This window comes from Bombina bombina, chromosome 1 (assembly GCF_027579735.1).
Source record: "Bombina bombina isolate aBomBom1 chromosome 1, aBomBom1.pri, whole genome shotgun sequence".
Lineage (NCBI taxonomy): Eukaryota > Metazoa > Chordata > Amphibia > Anura > Bombinatoridae > Bombina > Bombina bombina.
Genome location: NC_069499.1, coordinates 577,194,750 through 577,214,828, shown reverse-complemented (window position 1 = coordinate 577,214,828; position 20,079 = coordinate 577,194,750). Strand labels below are relative to the sequence as shown.

General features: G+C 39.7%; 1 protein-coding gene across 1 annotated transcript in view; it reads right to left on the bottom strand.

Moving 5' to 3' along the window:
- Window positions 1-20,079, bottom strand: part of ATIC (5-aminoimidazole-4-carboxamide ribonucleotide formyltransferase/IMP cyclohydrolase) — a 191,276-nt gene that overhangs the window by 83,125 nt on the left and 88,072 nt on the right. Inside the window, exons 7-14 of the mRNA XM_053698807.1 lie at window positions 12,959-13,115; window positions 12,582-12,707; window positions 12,327-12,434; window positions 12,165-12,250; window positions 11,858-11,947; window positions 11,530-11,658; window positions 11,298-11,390; window positions 5,026-5,208 (exon numbers count right to left, since the gene is read on the bottom strand). Of these exons, the coding sequence (XP_053554782.1) occupies window positions 5,026-5,208; window positions 11,298-11,390; window positions 11,530-11,658; window positions 11,858-11,947; window positions 12,165-12,250; window positions 12,327-12,434; window positions 12,582-12,707; window positions 12,959-13,115 (972 nt within the window). The remainder of the gene's footprint in view (window positions 1-5,025; window positions 5,209-11,297; window positions 11,391-11,529; window positions 11,659-11,857; window positions 11,948-12,164; window positions 12,251-12,326; window positions 12,435-12,581; window positions 12,708-12,958; window positions 13,116-20,079) is intronic.

Sequence of the window (20,079 nt, the reverse complement as noted above, 5' to 3'; positions counted from 1 at the left end):
GGACGAAAGGAATACCGGGCCTTTCCCATTCTTTATTAACAATGTCCGCCACCCGCTTGGGTATAGGAAAAGCTTCTGGGAGCCCCGGCACCTCTAGGAACTTGTCCATTTTACATAGTTTCTCTGGGATGACTAAATTTTCACAATCATCCAGAGTGGATAATACCTCCTTAAGCAAAATGCGGAGATGTTCCAATTTAAATTTAAATGTAATCACATCAGATTCAGCCTGCTGAGAAATGTTCCCTAAATCAGTAATTTCTCCCTCAGACAAAACCTCCCTGGCCCCCTCAGATTGGGTTAGGGGCCCTTCAGAGATATTAATATCAGCGTCGTCATGCTCTTCAGTAACTAAAACAGAGCAGCCACGCTTACGCTGACAAGGGTTCATTTTGGCTAAAATGTTTTTGACAGAATTATCCATTACAGCCGTTAATTGTTGCATAGTAAGGAGTATTGGCGCGCTAGATGTACTAGGGGCCTCCTGAGTGGGCAAGACTCGTGTAGACGAAGGAGGGAATGATGCAGTACCATGCTTACTCCCCTCACTTGAGGAATCATCTTGGGCATCATTGTCATTATCACATAAATCACATTTATTTAAATGAATAGGGATTCTGGCTTCCCCACATTCAGAACACAGTCTATCTGGTAGTTCAGACATGTTAAACAGGCATAAACTTGATCAGAAAGTACAAAAAACGTTTTAAAATAAAACCGTTACTGTCACTTTAAATTTTAAACTGAACACACTTTATTACTGCAATTGCGAAAAAACATGAAGGAATTGTTCAAAATTCACCAAATTTTCACCACAGCGTCTTAAAGCCTTGAAAATATTGCACACCAATTTTGGAAGCTTTAACCCTTAAAATAACGGAACCGGAGCCGTTTTAAGCTTTAAACCCCTTTACAGTCCCTGGTATCTGCTTTGCTGAGACCCAACCAAACCCAAAGGGGAATACGATACCAAATGACGCCTTCAGAAGTCTTTTATAAGTATCAGAGCTCCTCTCACATGCGACTGCATGCCATGCCTCTCAAAAACAAGTGCGCCACACCGGCGCGAAAATGAGACTCTGCCTATGCTTTGGGAAAGCCCCTAAAGAATAAGGTGTCTAAAACAGTGCCTGCCGATATTATTAAATCAAAATACCCAGAATAAATGATTCCTCAAGGCTAAATAAGTGTTAATATCAATCGATTTAGCCCAAAAAAAGTCTACAGTTTAAATAAGCCCTTGTGAAGCCCTTATTTACAATCGTAATAAACATGGCTTACCGGATCCCATAGGGAAAATGACAGCTTCCAGCATTACATCGTCTTGTTAGAATGTGTCATACCTCAAGCAGCAAGAGACTGCAAACTGTTCCCCCAACTGAAGTTAATTGCTCTCAACAGTCCTGTGTGGAACAGCCATGGATTTTAGTTACGGTTGCTAAAATCATTTTCCTCATACAAACAGAATTCTTCATCTCTTTTCTGTTTCTGAGTAAATAGTACGTACCAGCACTATTTGAAAATAACAAACTCTTGATTGAATAATGAAAAACTACAGTTAAACACTAAAAAACTCTAAGCCATCTCCGTGGAGATGTTGCCTGTACAACGGCAAAGAGAATGACTGGGGTAGGCGGAGCCTAGGAGGGATCATGTGACCAGCTTTGCTGGGCTCTTTGCCATTTCCTGTTGGGGAAGAGAATATCCCACAAGTAAGGATGACGCCGTGGACCGGACACACCTATGTTGGAGAAACATAATTTATGTAAGAACTTACCTGATAAATTCATTTCTTTCATATTAGCAAGAGTCCATGAGCTAGTGGCGTATGGGATATACATTCCTACCAGGAGGGGCAAAGTTTCCCAAACCTCAAAATGCCCACAAATATACCCCTCACCACACCCACAAATCAGTTTAACGAATAGCCAAGAAGTGGGGTGATAAGAAAAAAGTGCGAAAGCATATAACATAAGGAATTGGAATAATTGTGCTTTATACAAAAAAAAATAAAAAAATCAGAACCACCACAAAAAGGGCGGGCCTCATGGACTCTTGCTAATATGAAAGAAATGAATTTATCAGGTAAGTTCTTACATAAATTATGTTTTCTTTCATGTAATTAGCAAGAGTCCATGAGCTAGTGACGTATGGGATAATGACTACCCAAGATGTGGATCTTTCCACGCAAGAGTCACTAGAGAGGGAGGGATAAAATAAAGACAGCCAATTCCGCTGAAAAATAATCCACACCCAAAATAAAGTTTAAATTTTATAATGAAAAAAACTGAAATTATAAGCAGAAGATTCAAACTGAAACAGCTGCCTGAAGTACTTTTCTACCAAAAACAGCTTCAGAAGAAGAAAACACATCAAAATGGTAGAATTTAGTAAAAGTATGCAAAGAAGACCAAGTTGCTGCTTTGCAAATCTGATCAACCGAAGCTTCATTCCTAAACGCCCAGGAAGTAGAAACTGACCTAGTAGAATGAGCTGTAATCCTTTGAGGCGGAGATTTACCCGACTCGACATAAGCATGAAGAATTAAAGATTTCAACCAAGATGCCAAAGAAATGGCAGAGGCCTTCTGACCTTTCCTAGAACCGGAAAAGATAACAAATAGACTAGAAGTCTTTCGGAAATTCTTAGTAGCTTCAACATAATATTTCAAAGCTCTAACTACATCCAAAGAATGCAATGATTTCTCCTTAGAATTCTTAGGATTAGGACATAATGAAGGAACCACAATTTCTCTACTAATGTTGTTGGAATTCACAACCTTAGGTAAAAATTTAAAAGAAGTTCGCAACACCGCCTTATCCTGGTGAAAAATTAGAAAAGGAGACTCACAAGAAAGAGCAGATAATTCAGAAACTCTTCTGGCAGAAGAGATGGCCAAAAGGAACAAAACTTTCCAAGAAAGTAATTTAATGTCCAATGAATGCATGGGTTCAAACGGAGGAGCTTGAAGAGCCCCCAGAACCAAATTCAAACTCCAAGGAGGAGAAATTGACTTAATGACAGGTTTTATACGAACCAAAGCTTGTACAAAACAATGAATATCAGGAAGATTAGCAATCTTTCTGTGAAAAAGAACAGAAAGAGCAGAGATTTGTCCTTTCAAGGAACTTGCAGACAAACCTTTATCCAAACCATCCTGAAGAAACTGTAAAATTCTCGGAACGCCGACAATTTTGGCGCAAAAGAACGTCAAAAATGACGCAACTTCCGGCGACACGTATGACGCCGGAAACAGAAAAAAAAAATTTGCGCCAAAAAAGTCCGCACCAATAATGACGCAATAAAATGAAGCATTTTCAGCCCCCGCGAGCCTAACAGCCCACAGGGAAAAGTCAAAATTTAAGGTAAGAAAAAAATGATTTATTCAAATGCATTATCCCAAATATGAAACTGACTGTCTGAAAATAAGGAATGTTGAACATCCTGAGTCAAGGCAAATAAATGTTTGAATACATATATTTAGAACTTTATAAAAAAAGTGCCCAACCATAGCTTAGAGTGTCACAGAAAATAAGACTTACTTACCCCAGGACACTCATCTACATGTTGTAGAAAGCCAAACCAGTACTGAAACGAAAATCAGCAGAGGTAATGATAGAGATATAGATATATAGATATTTTATATATATATATATATACATATACATATATATACATATATATATACATATACATATACATATATACATACATATATATATATACATATATATATATATACATATATATATATATATATATATATACATATATATACATACATATATATATATATATATATATATATGAGTATATCGTTGATCTGAAAAGGGAGGTAAGAGATGAATCTCTACGATCGATAACAGAGAACCTATGAAATAGACCCCATAGAAGGAGATCATTGAATTCAAATAGGCAATACTCTCCTCACATCCCTCTGACATTCACTGCACGCTGAGAGGAAAACCGGGCTCCAACCTGCTGCGGAGCGCATATCAACGTAGAATCTAGCACAAACTTACTTCACCACCTCCATAGGAGGCAAAGTTTGTAAAACTGATTTGTGGGTGTGGTGAGGGGTGTATTTGTGGGCATTTTGAGGTTTGGGAAACTTTGCCCCTCCTGGTAGGAATGTATATCCCATACGTCACTAGCTCATGGACTCTTGCTAATTACATGAAAGAAACATAATTTATGTAAGAATTTACCTGATAAATTAATTTCTTTCATATTGGCAAGAGTCCATGAGGCCCACCCTTTTTATGGTTATGATTTTTTGTATAAAGCACAATTATTTCCAAATTCCTTTGTTGATGCTTTTTACTCCTTTCTTTATCACCCCACTACTTGGCTATTCGTTAAACTGAATTGTGGGTGTGGTGAGGGGTGTATTTATAGGCATTTTGAGGTTTGGGAAACTTTGCCCCTCCTGGTATGATTGTATATCCCATACGTCACTAGCTCATGGACTCTTGCCAATATGAAAGAAATTAATTTATCAGGTAAGTTTTTACATAAATTATGTTTTTTCTCTTCCTGCATCTTTGGTTTACTTTTTGAGTTCTAAAATGCAAATCTTAGGTTATATTTATTTAAAACATCTGTTACCTTTCTGATTACAGTACTATCTTTGATGGTGCTATGCATACAAGAGTATTACAAATTAAACCATATAAGCTGTATTATGAAAATTAAATGACATAAAAGATAGTTGTTTATACTCGTTCCCAAATCCCCTCTGAAGTCTATCCCAATTTTACAGATTCAAATATACAAATATTCTGAATCCAAACCTTCTCCGTCCCCAAGCAGTTTAGATAAAGGGTTTTAAATGTATTAAATGATTAAAAAGGATCCTTTAGAAAATTATATATATTGCTCTAGTTACAACATAAAACTGCTGAAACATAACGCATTCTTAAATGTAATGGTTTCTTAAAAATGAAGGGTAGTTGCTACATTAGTTATAGCATTCTATGAAATTAGTGCTCATGCAACAGTTTGCAGCGTCACTGGATTTCTCACCTCTGCAATTTCACCGCTTACATACTGATCGATGGCATTTGAAATCTCTGCTCTCTTTATCCCTGCTTTGAACTTCATAGAAAGAACGCGTGGGTGATGCCGAAGCCACCAGTTATCAACTTTATCTCCTGCCAGTCGTGTGCAGTGTATCCGAGACTGCTGTCCAGCACCAATGCCCACAACCTGAAAGCAAGTAGGGGAGTCATAGGAGTTAATTCATAAAGAAAATGTTAGAATTCATAAATAGTCCTGTCAAAAATATTCTATAAAAAACATAATTTATGTAAGAACTTACCTGATAAATTCATTTCTTTCATATTAGCAAGAGTCCATGAGCTAGTGACGTATGGGATATACATTCCTACCAGGAGGGGCAAAGTTTCCCAAACCTTAAAATGCCTATAAATACACCCCTCACCACACCCACAATTCAGTTTAACGAATAGCCAAGAAGTGGGGTGATAAGAAAAAAGTGCGAAAGCATATAAAAAAAGGAATTGGAATAATTGTGCTTTATACAAAAAAATCATAACCACCACAAAAAAAGGGCGGGCCTCATGGACTCTTGCTAATATGAAAGAAATGAATTTATCAGGTAAGTTCTTACATAAATTATGTTTTCTTTCATGTAATTAGCAAGAGTCCATGAGCTAGTGACGTATGGGATAATGACTACCCAAGATGTGGATCTTTCCACACAAGAGTCACTAGAGAGGGAGGGATAAAATAAAGACAGCCAATTCCTGCTGAAAATAATCCACACCCAAAATAAAGTTTAATGAAAAAACATAAGCAGAAGATTCAAACTGAAAACGCTGCCTGAAGTACTTTTCTACCAAAAACTGCTTCAGAAGAAGAAAATACAACAAAATGGTAGAATTTGGTAAAAGTATGCAAAGAGGACCAAGTTGCCGCTTTGCAAATCTGATCAACCGAAGCTTCATTCCTAAACGCCCAGGAAGTAGAAACTGACCTAGTAGAATGAGCTGTAATCCTATGAGGCGGAGTCTTACCCGACTCAACATAGGCAAGATGAATTAAAGATTTCAACCAAGATGCCAAAGAAATGGCAGAAGTTTTCTGGCCTTTCTAAAACCGGAAAAGATAACAAATAAACTTGAAGTCTTTCGGAAAGACTTAGTAGCTTCAACATAATATTTCAAAGCTCTAATAACATCCAAAGAATGCAACGATTTCTCCTTAGAATTCTTAGGATTAAGACATAATGAAGGAACCACAATGTCTTTACTAATGTTGTTGGAATTCACAACTTAGGTAAAAATTCAAAAGAAGTTCGCAACACCGCCTTATCCTGATGAAAAATCAGAAAAGGAGACTCACAAGAAAGAGCAGATAATTCAGAAACTCTTCTGGCAGAAGAGATGGCCAAAAGGAACAAAACTTTCCAAGAAAGTAATTTATTATCCAATGAATGCATAGGTTCAAATGGAGGAGCTTGAAGAGCCCCCAGAACCAAATTCAAACTCCAAGGAGGAGAAATTGACTTAATGACAGGCTTTATACGAACCAAAGCTTGTACAAAACAATGAATATCAGGAAGAATAGCAATCTGTCTGTGAAAAAGAACAGAAAGAGCAGAGATTTGACCTTTCAAGGAACTTGCGGACAAACCCTTATCTAAACCATCCTGAAGAAACTGTAATATTCTCGGTATTCTAAAAGAATGCCAAGAAAAATGATGAGAAAGACACCAAGAAATATAAGTCTTCCAGACTCTATAATATATCTCTCTGGATACAGATTTACGAGCCAGTAACATAGTATTAATCACAGAGTCAGAGAAACCTCTTTGACCAAGAATCAAGCGTTCAATCTCCATACCTTTAAATTTAAGGATTTCAGATCCTGATGGAAAAAAGGACCTTGAGACAAAAGGTCTGGTCTTAACGGAAGAGTCCACGGTTGGCAAGAGGCCATCCGGACAAGATCCGCCCATGCCGGAGCTACCAGCAGAACAAACTAGCATTCCTTCAGAATCTTGGAGATTACTCTTGGAAGAAGAACTAGAGGCGGAAAGATATAGGCAGGATGATACTTCCAAGGAAGTGATAATGCATCCACTGCCTCCGCCTGAGGATCCCGGGATCTGGACAGATACCTGGGAAGTTTCTTGTTTAGATGAGAAGCCATCAGATCTATTTCTGGAAGTTCCCACATTTGAACAATCTGAAGAAATACCTCTGGGTGAAGAGACCATTCGCCCGGATGCAACGTTTGGCGACTGAGATAATCCGCTTTCCATTTGTCCATACCTGGGATATGAACCGCAGAGATTAGACAGGAGCTGGATTCCGCCCAAACCAAAATTCGAGATACTTCTTTCATAGCCAGAGGACTGTGAGTCCCTCCTTGATGATTGATGTATGCCACAGTTGTGACATTGTCTATCTGAAAACAAATGAACAACTCTCTCTTGAGAAGAGGCCAAGACTGAAGAGCTCTGAAAATTGCACGGAGTTCCAAAATATTGATCGGAAATCTCACCTCCTGAGATTCCCAAACCCCTTGTGCCGTCAGATACCCCCACACAGCTCCCCAACCTGTAAGACTTGCATCTGTTGAGATTATAGTCCAGGTCGGAAGAACAAAGAAGCCCCCTGAACTAAACGATGGTGATCTGTCCACCATGTCAGAGAGTGTTGTAAAATCGGTTTAAAGATATTAATTGAGATATCTTTGAGTAATCCCTGCACCATTGGGTCAGCATACAGAGCTGAAGAGGTCGCATGTGAAAATGAGCAAAGGAGATCGCATCTGATGCGGCAGTCCTAAGACCCAACATTTCCATGCATAAGGCTACCAAAGGGAATGATTGTGACTGAAGGTTTTGACAAGCTGATATCAATGTTAAACTTCTCTTGTCTGACAAGGACAGAGTCATAGACACTGAATTTATCTAGAAACCTAAAAAGGTTACCCTTGTCTGAGGAATCAATGAACTGAATGGTAAATTGATCCTCCAACCATGAAATTGAAGAAACAACACAAGTCGATTCGTATGAGATTCTTCGAAAATGAGAAGACTGAGCAAGTACCAAGATATCGTCCAAATAAGGAAATACCAAAACCCTATTCTCTGATTACAGAAAAAAGGGGCACCGAGAACCTTTGAAAAAAATTCTTGGAACTGAGGCTAGGCCAAACGGTAGAGCCACAAAACTGGTAATGCTTGTCTAAAAAGAGAATCTCAGACACTAAAAGTGATCTGGATGAATCGGAATATGCAGATACACATCCTGTAAATCTATTGTAGACATATAATGCCCTTGCTAAACAAAAGGCAGGATAGTCCTACAGTAACCATCTTGAATGTTGGTATCCTAACATAACGATTCAATAATGACAGATCCGGAACTGGTCTGAAGGAATTGACCTTCTTTGGTACAAATGAAGAGATAAAATAAAACCCCAGCCCCTGTTCCAGAACTGGAACTGGCATAAATACTCCAGCCAACTCTAGATCTGAAACACATTACAGAAATGCTGAGCCTTTGCTGTGTTAACTGGGACACGGGAAAGAAAAGAATCTCTTAGCAGGAGGCCTTAACTTGAAGCCAATTCTGTACCTTTCTGAAACAATGTTTCTGAAACCAGAGATTAAGAACGGAATTGATCCAAATTTCTTTGAAGAAAACGTAATCTGCCCCATACCAGCTGAGCTGGAATAAGGGCCGCACCTTCATAGGTACTTAGGAGCTGGCTATAGGTTTCTATAAGGCTTGGATATATTCCAAACTGGAAATAGTTTCCAAACTGATACCGCTCCTGAGGATGAAGGATCAGGCTTTTGTTCCTTGTAAGGAAAGGAACTAAAATGATTATTTACCCTGGAAAGAAAGGGAAAGCAAAGATGACTTAGAAGACATGTCAGCATTCCAAGTTTAATCCATAAAGCTTCTCTAGCTAAAATAGCTAGAGACATATACCTGACATCAACTCTAATGATATCAAAGATGGTATCACCAATAAAATTATTAGCATGTTATAGAATAATAATAATGCTATAAAATTATGATCTGTTACTTGTTGCTCTAAAGATTCTAATCAAAAAGTTGAAGCTGCAGCAACATCCACTAAAAATATAGCAGGTCTAAGAAGATTACCTGAACATAAGTAAGCTTTTCTTAGAAAGGATTCAATTTTCCTATCTAAAGGATCCTTAAATGAAGTACTATCTGCCGTAGGAATAGTAGTACATTAGCAGGAGTAGAGATAGCCCCATAACCTTAGGGATTTTTGTCTCAAAAAACTCTAATCTGTCAGATGGCACAGGATATAATTTGCTTAAACGTCTAGAAGGAGTAAATAAATTACCCAAATTATTCCATTCCCTGGAAATTACTTCAGAAATAGCATCAGGGAGATAAAACACTTCTGGAATAACTACAGGAGATTTAAAAACCTTATTTAAACGTTTACATTTAGAATCAAGAGGACCAGAATCCTCTATTTCTAATGCAAATAACACTTCTTTAAGTAAAGAACGAATAAATTCCATCTTGAACAAATACAAAGATTTATCAGCATCAACCTCTGAGACAGAAACCTCTGAACCAGAAGAACCATTATCAGTATCAGAATGATGATGTTCATTTAAAAATTCATCTGAAAAAAGAGAAGTTTTAAAAGACTTTTATGTATACTAGAAGGAGAAATAACAGACATAGCCTTCTTAATGGATTTAAAAAATAAAATCTCTTATGTTATCAGGAACACTCTGAAAATTAGATGTTGACGGAACAGCAACAGGTAATGTAACAGTACTAAAGGAAATTTTATCTGCATTAATAAGTTTGACATGACATGCAATACAAATAACAGCTGGAGAAACAGATACCAAAAGTTTATAGCAGATACACTTAGCTTGGTAGCTCCAGCACTGTGCAGTGACTTTCCTGAAGTAACTTCTGACTCAGTTGCAACGTGGAACATCTTGCAATATGTAAAAGAAAAAAACATATAAAGCAAAATTGATCAAATTCCTTAAATGACAGTTTCAGGAATGGGAAAAAATGCCAAAGAACAAGCTTCTAGCAACCAGAAGCAATAAAAAATGAGACTTAAATAATGTGGAGACAAAAGTGACGCCCATATTTTTTCGCGCCAAATAAGACGCCCACATTATTTGGCGCCTAAATGCTTTTTGGCGCCAAAAATGACGCCACATCCGGAACGCCGACATTTTTGGCGCAAAATAACGTCAAAGAATGACGCAACTTCCGGCGACACGTATGACGCCGGAAACGGAAATAGAATTTTTGCGCCAAAAAAGTCCGCGCCAAGAATGACGCAATAAAATGAAGCATTTTCAGCCCCCGCGAGCCTAACAGCCCACAGGGAAAAAGACAAATTTTAAGGTAAAAAATGTTAAATTAAAATGCATTATCCCAAATATGAAACTGACTGTCTGAAAAATAAGGAAAGTTGAACATTCTGAGTCAAGGCAAATAAATGTTTGAATACATATATTTAGAACTTTATAAACAAAGTGCCCAACCATAGCTAGGAGTGTCACAGAAAATAAGACTTACTTACCCCAGGACACTCATCTACATATAGCAGATAGCCAAACCAGTACTGAAACGAGAATCAGCAGAGGTAATGGTATATATAAGAGTATATCGTCGATCTGAAAAGGGAGGTAAGAGATGAATCTCTACGACCGATAACAGAGAACCTATGAAATAGACCCCTTAGAAGGAGATCACTGCATTCAAATAGGCAATACTCTCCTCACATCCCTCTGACATTCACTGCACGCTGAGAGGAAAACCTGGCTCCAACTTGCTGCGGAGCGCATATCAACGTAGAATCTAGCACAAACTTACTTCACCACCTCCATCGGAGGCAAAGTTTGTAAAACTGAATTGTGGGTGTGGTGAGGGGTGTATTTATAGGCATTTTAAGGTTTGGGAAACTTTGCCCCTCCTGGTAGGAATGTATATCCCATACGTCACTAGCTCATGGACTCTTGCTAATTACATGAAAGAAACGTAATCTGTGTCTTCTTACGGTAAGAATGTGTATTTCTGAAACCATTGTCCAGGCAGATTACAATTAACAATGGCTTCTTGTTGAAGTGACAGAATGTTACAAATGTCTTAGTGGTTAAATAACTGCACTTATGCCTTAAATCACAAGTCCTATGCAATATACCAAAATCTACAACATGGTCAGTAATCATGCTCTTTTACCATCAATACAAGGGTTTAAAGATAAACAATGTAAAGTCACGGTTAGAATCTTGGTACCTGCCCATCCTTGGCGTAGCAGACAGAATTAGATTGAGTAAATTTGACAGCGATTGTGGCTACACTCAGGTCTCTAGTGGCAGACTCTGGAAGCTGAAGAAATATAGAATATCTTTTTAGACAAAATAAAAAGTTGAAGCAAATTACACCTAAATTTTAGGAAACAGCATTCCTCTGGTTTAATAAATTAAATGATTTAAATATGGGAAGATGGTAAAGTATTGGTTTTCACCTCTTTTTTCGTTGTCACCAAGTTGCTAAATAAATTGTTATCAATAATGCCATCATTTATCTTCTGCTCCAGCTGCAGCCCAAAAATGCTCCGAAGTTCCATACCATCAGGCTCATACTCCGGGTCCATCTAAAATGAACAGTAACTGGAGTAAAGTGCGTTTTCAATATAGATCTATATGAATGTAGTGAGACTGACAACTCAAAGGCTGAAGTGAAAAAAAAAAAAAAAAAGATAGCGCCTGGAAAATAAATCTAATGAAGTCAGATGTAATAAAAACCACCATCCCGCCCCAACAAATCAATTTTTAAGAACGGTGTCCTCTCACCTGCAAGACACAATAGCTTCCATTCTTTTTTTTGGACAGAATTTTAAGAGCTTCTTCCTCGTATCCTGGAGCGACAATACCATCGGACACCTGAGACAAAGTAATGGAGCATACTTAGATATGTGCACTAGAGAGAAGAACCATTTTCATTTCTGTATGCTCTTTAAAAGAAACGTTTCCAATAAATTTATTACAAGTAAACATATGTGCATTATATTCTACTATCAAAAGAAAGGCTGGTACAATAAAAAAAAAAAAGAAAGATTATAAAAATGTCTATTCCCACCCCCTACCCCATTTTCTTTACCTCTCGAGATATAATTTTTGCGGTGGCGACATCACATATATCTGAAACGGCAATAAAGTCTCCAAAAGAGGACATTCTGTCTGCGCCTGTGAACATATTACAAGGGTTAAGACTTGTAACAGGATTGTAAGCTTTACATGAAGAGGAATCCTTAGTGCTTACCTCTTGCTCTGGCATATGCTGTGGCCAAAGGGGTTAGGTTGGGGAACATATCGTGTACCATGCAGACCTTAGCCTCTTCTTCAGTCAGTGGAACTGCTACAGCAGCACCTAGTGGTTAAAAAGTAATGGCTGAGGTTTCAACAATGCAAAGTAAAAAAATACAGATTAGGATCCAATAGCATCAAAATGATTTAAGTCAAAAAACTTCTTTCAAAACTTTTAGTATACATCAGTAATTTTGTTTCAACACATTACCTGCTGGGCTAACATGCTTAAAGGATGTTGCAGCAGGCAGTCCCAGTGCTTTTTTTAGTTCTTTCACCAGCTGCCAAGCATTCAGTGCATCACAAAGGTTAATGAATCCAGGAGCTCCATTCAGCACTACAGGGTACAAATACATTAAGATGCCTCAGAAACAAAATGTAATGGCAAAACACTGCATTTATGCTGCAGAAACTAGTATTTGTGTTATCTGGCCTTTCCCAGATTTTAAAGCTTTTGTTTATAAAAATAAATGTAAGAATGTGTGACCCCTATAGACACTATATAAATAGCAGATATTCTGGGAAACTCCCAATAACAGCTCCCCCAGTATTACACTTACCAGTGCATGAACAGGCCAGAGTACCCACCTGTTAGGGGTAATTGTGGGCCACGAGTGTAGAGCTGTGCAGGAATCTGGTGAGGGTTCATGCCATACCGGAGTGGGAGCTGCGAGATGCCTTTACTGTACTGTTTGCGGAAGTAATCGGAGATCGCATCGTCATACTTTGCTGTATGGGTAAATGCCTGCACATGGAGTAAAGATCAAACATTAAAAATATAGAAAAAGGTTTCTGCAACAATAAGAACCAAGAGACTCATTTAACCTGACACTTTCATATCTAAAAGCGCGTCTTCAAAGTCTCTTTATAGCAGTGCTCTTGCTTCTCACTAACTTTAATATGTCAACTGATTTTTAAGTTTCTATAATCCCATGAGTTATAAAAGTGCTACCATGCACCAAGTATTAGTTCCTACTTTTAAAAACATTAAAGTGAAAGTAAATCCTAGCGTTTTACAAACGCTAGGATTGACTAAAGAAACAAATAACAGAATTTATGTTTACCTGATAAATTACTTTCTCCAACGGTGTGTCCGGTCCACGGCGTCATCCTTACTTGTGGGATATTCTCTTCCCCAACAGGAAATGGCAAAGAGCCCAGCAAAGCTGGTCACATGATCCCTCCTAGGCTCCGCCTTCCCCAGTCATTCGACCGACGTAAAGGAGGAATATTTGCATAGGAGAAATCATATGATACCGTGGTGACTGTAGTTAAAGAAAATAAATCATCAGACCTGATTAAAAAACCAGGGCGGGCCGTGGACCGGACACACCGTTGGAGAAAGTAATTTATCAGGTAAAAATAAATTCTGTTTTCTCCAACATAGGTGTGTCCGGTCCACGGCGTCATCCTTACTTGTGGGAACCAATACCAAAGCTTTAGGACACGGATGATGGGAGGGAGCAAATCAGGTCACCTAGATGGAAGGCACCACGGTTTGCAAAACCTTTCTCCCAAAAATAGCCTCAGAAGAAGCAAAAGTATCAAATTTGTAAAATTTGGTAAAAGTGTGCAGTGAAGACCAAGTCGCTGCCTTACATATCTGATCAACAGAAGCCTCGTTCTTAAAGGCCCATGTGGAAGCCACGGCCCTAGTGGAATGAGCTGTGATTCTTTCAGGAGGCTGCCGTCCGGCAGTCTCATAAACCAATCTGATGATGCTTTTAAGCCAAAAAGATAGAGAGGTAGAAGTTGCTTTTTGACCTCTCCTTTTACCAGAATAAACAACAAACAAGGAAGATGTTTGTCTGAAATCCTTTGTAGCATCTAAATAGAATTTTAGAGCACGGACAACGTCCAAATTGTGTAACAAACGTTCCTTCTATGAAACTGGATTCGGACACAAAGAAGGTACAACTATCTCCTGGTTAATATTTTTGTTGGAAACAACCTTCGGAAGAAAACCAGGCTCAGTACGTAAAAACCACCTTATCTGCATGGACCAGATAGGGCGGAGAACACTGCAGAGCAGATAACTCAGAAACTCTTCTAGCGGAAGAAATTGCAACCTAAAACAAAACTTTCCAAGATAATAACTTAATATCTATGGAATGTAAGGGTTCAAACGGAACCCCTTGAAGAACTGAAAGAACTAGATTAAGACTCCAGGGAAGAGTCAAAGGTCTGTAAACAGGCTTGATTCTAACCAGAGCCTGAACAAACGCTTAAACGTCTGGCACAGCTGCCAGCCTTTTGTGAAGTAAAACAGATAAAGCAGAGATCTGTCCCTTCAGAGAACTCGCAGAAAATCCTTTCTCCAAACCTTCTTGTAGAAAGGAAAGAATCTTAGGAATTTTTATCTTGTTCCATGGGAATCCTTTAGATTCACACCAACAGATATATTTTTTCCATATATTATGGTAAATTTTTCTAGATACAGGCTTTCTAGCCTGAATAAGAGTATCTATTACAGAATCTGAAAACCCACGCATTGATAAAATCAAGCGTTCAAACTCCAAGCAATCAGTTGGAGGAAAACCAGATTCGGATGTTCGAATGGACCCTGAATAAGAAGGTCCTGTCTCAAAGGTAGCTTCCATGGTGGAGCCGATGACACATTCACCAGGTCTGCATACCAAGTCCTGCGTGGCCACACAGGAACTATCAAGGTCACCGAAGCCCTCTCCAGATTGATCCTGGCTACCAGCCTGGGAATGAGAGGAAACGGTAGGAATACATAAGCTAGGTTGAAGTTCCAAGGTGCTACTATTGTATCCAATAGAGTCGCCTTGGGATCCCTGGATTTGGACCCGTAACAAGGGACCATGAAGTTCTGACGAGAGGCCATCAGAAACAAGTCTGGAATGCCCCATAATTGAGTTATTTGGGCAAAGATTTCCAGATGGAGTTCCCACTCCCCCGGATGCTCCTCCATCGCCAGGGAACTCCTTGTTACCCCCTGATGGTTGATATATGTAACAGTCGTCATGATGACTGATTGAAACCTTATGAATTTGGCCTTTGCTAGTCGAGGCCAAGCCTTGAGAGCATTGAATATCGCTCTCAGTTCCATTATGTTTATCGGGAGAAGAGAGTCTTCCCGAAACCATAGACCCTGAGTTTTCAGGGGTTCCCAGACCACGCCCCAGCCCACCAGACTGGCGTCGGTCGTGACAATGACCTATTCTGGTCTGCGGAAGCTCATTCCCTGTGACAGGTTGTCCAGGGTCAGCCACCAACGGAGTGAATCTCTGGTTATTTGATCTACTTGTATCGTCGGAGACAAGTCTGTATAATCCCCATTCCACTGTCTGAGCATGCCCAGGTGCAATGGTCTTAGATGAATTCGTGCAAAAGGAACTATGTCCATTGCCGCAACCATCAACCCTATTACTTCCATGGACTGCGCTATGGAAGGAAGAAGAACAGAATGAAGTACCTGACAAGAGCTTAGAAGTTTTGATTTTCTGGCCTCTGTCAGAAAAACCATCATTTCTAAGGAAACTATTATTGTTCCCAAGAAGGGAACTCTTGTTGACGGGGACAGAGAACTTTTTTCTATGTTCACTTTCCACCTGTGAGATCTGAGAAAGGCTAGGACAATGTCCGTATGAGCCCTTGCTTTTGACAGAGACGACACGTGAATCAGGATGTCGTCCAAGTAAGGTACTACTGCAATGCCCCTTGGTCTTAGCACCGCTAGAAGGGACCCTAGTACCCTTGTGAAAATCCTTGGAGCAGTGGCTAATCCGAATGGAAGTGCCACAGGTAATGCTTGTCCAGAAAGGCGAACCTTAGGAACCGAAAAAGTTCCTTGTGGATAGGAATACGTAGGTACGCATCCTTTAAGTCCACCGTGGTCATGAATTGACCTTCCTGGATGGTAGGAAGGATCGTTCGAATGGTTTCCATTTTGAATGATGAAACCCTTAGAAACTTGTTTAGAATCTTGAGATCTAAAATAGGTCTGAATGTTCCCTCTTTTTTGGGAATTATGAACAGGTTGGAGTAAAAACCCATCCCTTGTTCTCCTAATGGAACAGGATGAATCACTCCCATGTTAACAGGTCTTCTACACAGTGTAAGAATGCCTGTTCGAAGATAATTGAGACCCGTGGAACCTTCCCCTTGGGGGTAGTTCCCTGAATTCCAGGAGATAACCTTGAGAAACTATTTCTAGCGCCCAAGGATCCTGAACATCTCTTGCCCCAGCCTGAGCAAAGAGAGAAAGTCTGCCCCCCACCAGATCCTTCCCAGATCGGGGGCCAACACTTCATGCTGTTTTGGTAGCAGTGGCAGGTGACTTGGCCTGCTTACCCTTGTTCCAGCCTTGCATCGGCCTCCAGGCTGGCTTGGTTTGAGAAGTATTACCCTCTTGCTTAGAGGGTGTAGAATTTGAGGCTGGTCCGTTTCTGCGAAAGGGACGAAAATTTGGCTTCTTTTTAGCCTTAAAAGACCTATCCAGAGGAAGGGCGTGGCCCTTTCCCCCAGTGATGTCTGAAATAATCTCTTTCAAGTCAGGGCCAAACAGTGTTTTACCCTTGAAAGGGATGTTAAGCAAAAGCGCTCTGCGCGCCACGATAGCAAACCCTGAATTATTCGCCGCTAATCTAGCTAATTGCAAAGCGGCATCTAAAATAAAAAAGAGTTAGCCAATTTAAGAGCTTGAACTCTGTCCAAAACCTCCTCGTACGAAGATTCTTTATTGAGCGACTTTTCTAGTTCTTCGAACCAGAAACACGCAGCTGTAGTGACAGGAACAATGCATGAAATTGGTTGTAGAAGGTAACCTTGCTGAACAAACATCTTTTTAAGCAAACCCTCTAACCTTTAATCCATAGGATCTTGAAAGCACAACTATCTTCTATAGGAATAGAAGTGCGTTTGTTTAGAGTAGAAACCGCCCCCTCGACCTTGGGGACTGTATGCTATAAGTCCTTTCTGGGGTCGACTATAGGAACTAATTTCTTAAATATAGGGGGAGGACAAAAGGTATGCCGGGCCTTTCCCACTCCTTATTTACTATGTCCGCCACCCGCTTGGGTATAGGAAAAACATCGGGGGGCACCGGAACCTCTAGGAACTTGTCCATCTTACCTAATTTCTCTGGAATGACCAAATTGTCACAATCATCCAGAGTAGATAATACCTCCTTAAGTAGTGCGTGGAGATGTTGAAATTTAAATTTAAAAGTTACAATATCAGGTTCTGCTTGTTGAGAAATTTTCCCTGAATCTTAAATTTCTCCCTCAGACAAAACCTCCCTCCTGGCCCCTTCAGATAGGTGTGAGGGTATGTCAGAACAGATATCATCAGCGTCCTCTTGCTCTTCAGTGTTTAAAACAGAGCAATCACGCTTTCTCTGATAAGTAGGCATTTTGGAAAAAAATGCATGCAATAGAATTATCCATTACAGCCATTAATTGTTGTATGGTAATAAGTATTGGCGCACTAGATGTACTAGGGGCCTCTTGTGTGGGCAAAACTGGTGTAGACACAGAAGGGGATGATGCAGTACCATGCTTACTCCCCTCATTAGAGGAATCATCTTGGGCAATATCATATCTATGGCATTATTATCCCTACTTTGTTTGGACATTATGACACAAATATATCACATATATTTAAATGGGGAGACACATTGGCTTTCATACATATAGAACATCGTTATCTGATGGTTCAGACATGTTAAACAGGCTTAAACTTGTCAACAAAGCACAAAAAACGTTTTACAATAAAACCGTTACTGTCCCTTTAAATTTCAAACTGAACACACTTTATTACTGAATATGTGAAAAAGTATGAAGGAATTGTTCAAATTTCACCAAAATTTCACCACAGTAACTTAAAGCCTTAAAAGTATTGCACACCAAATTTGAAAGCTTTAACCCTTAAAATAACGGAACCGGAGCAGTTTTTACATTTAACCCCTATACAGTCCCAGGTATCTGCTTTGCTGAGACCCAACCAAGCCCAGAGGGGAATACGATACCAAATGATGCCTTCTATAAGCTTTTTCAGTGGTTCTTAGCTCCTCACACATGCATCTGCATGCCATGCTTTCCAAAAACAACTGCGCATTAGAGGCGCGAAAAACAGAATTTATGTTTACCTGATAAATTACTTTCTCCAACGGTGTGTCCGGTCCACGGCGTCATCCTTACTTGTGGGATATTCTCTTCCCCAACAGGAAATGGCAAAGAGCCCAGCAAAGCTGGTCACATGATCCCTCCTAGGCTCCGCCTACCCCAGTCATTCGACCGACGTTAAGGAGGAATATTTGCATAGGAGAAACCATATGATACCGTGGTGACTGTAGTTAAAGAAAATAAATTATCAGACCTGATTAAAAAACCAGGGCGGGCCGTGGACCGGACACACCGTTGGAGAAAGTAATTTATCAGGTAAACATAAATTCTGTTTTCTCCAACATAGGTGTGTCCGGTCCACGGCGTCATCCTTACTTGTGGGAACCAATACCAAAGCTTTAGGACACGGATGAAGGGAGGGAGCAAATCAGGTCACCTAAATGGAAGGCACCACGGCTTGCAAAACCTTTCTCCCAAAAATAGCCTCAGAAGAAGCAAAAGTATCAAACTTGTAAAATTTGGTAAAAGTGTGCAGTGAAGACCAAGTCGCTGCCCTACATATCTGATCAACAGAAGCCTCGTTCTTGAAGGCCCATGTGGAAGCCACAGCCCTAGTGGAATGAGCTGTGATTCTTTCGGGAGGCTGCCGTCCGGCAGTCTCGTAAGCCAATCTGATGATGCTTTTAATCCAAAAAGAGAGAGAGGTAGAAGTTGCTTTTTGACCTCTCCTTTTACCTGAATAAACAACAAACAAGGAAGATGTTTGTCTAAAATCCTTTGTAGCATCTAAATAGAATTTTAGAGCGCGAACAACATCCAAATTGTGCAACAAACGTTCCTTCTTTGAAACTGGTTTCGGACACAGAGAAGGTACGATAATCTCCTGGTTAATGTTTTTGTTAGAAACAACTTTTGGAAGAAAACCAGGTTTAGTACGTAAAACCACCTTATCTGCATGGAACACCAGATAAGGAGGAGAACACTGCAGAGCAGATAATTCCGAAACTCTTCTAGCAGAAGAAATTGCAACTAAAAACAAAACTTTCCAAGATAATAACTTAATATCAACGGAATGTAAGGGTTCAAACGGAACCCCCTGAAGAACTGAAAGAACTAAGTTGAGACTCCAAGGAGGAGTCAAAGGTTTGTAAACAGGCTTAATTCTAACCAGAGCCTGAACAAAGGCTTGAACATCTGACACAGCTGCCAGCTTTTTGTGAAGTAACACAGACAAGGCAGAAATCTGTCCCTTCAGGGAACTTGCAGATAATCCTTTTTCCAATCCTTCTTGACGGAAGGATAGAATCTTAGGAATCTTAACTTTGTCCCAAGGGAATCCTTTAGATTCACACCAACAGATATATTTTTTCCAAATTTTGTGGTAAATCTTTCTAGTTACAGGCTTTCTGGCCTGAATAAGAGTATCGACAACAGAATCTGAGAACCCTCGCTTTGATAAGATCAAGCGTTCAATCTCCAAGCAGTCAGCTGGAGTGAAACCAGATTCGGATGTTCGAACGGACCCTGAACAAGAAGGTCTCGTCTCAAAGGTAGCTTCCAAGGTGGAGCCGATGACATATTCACCAGATCTGCATACCAAGTCCTGCGTGGCCACGCAGG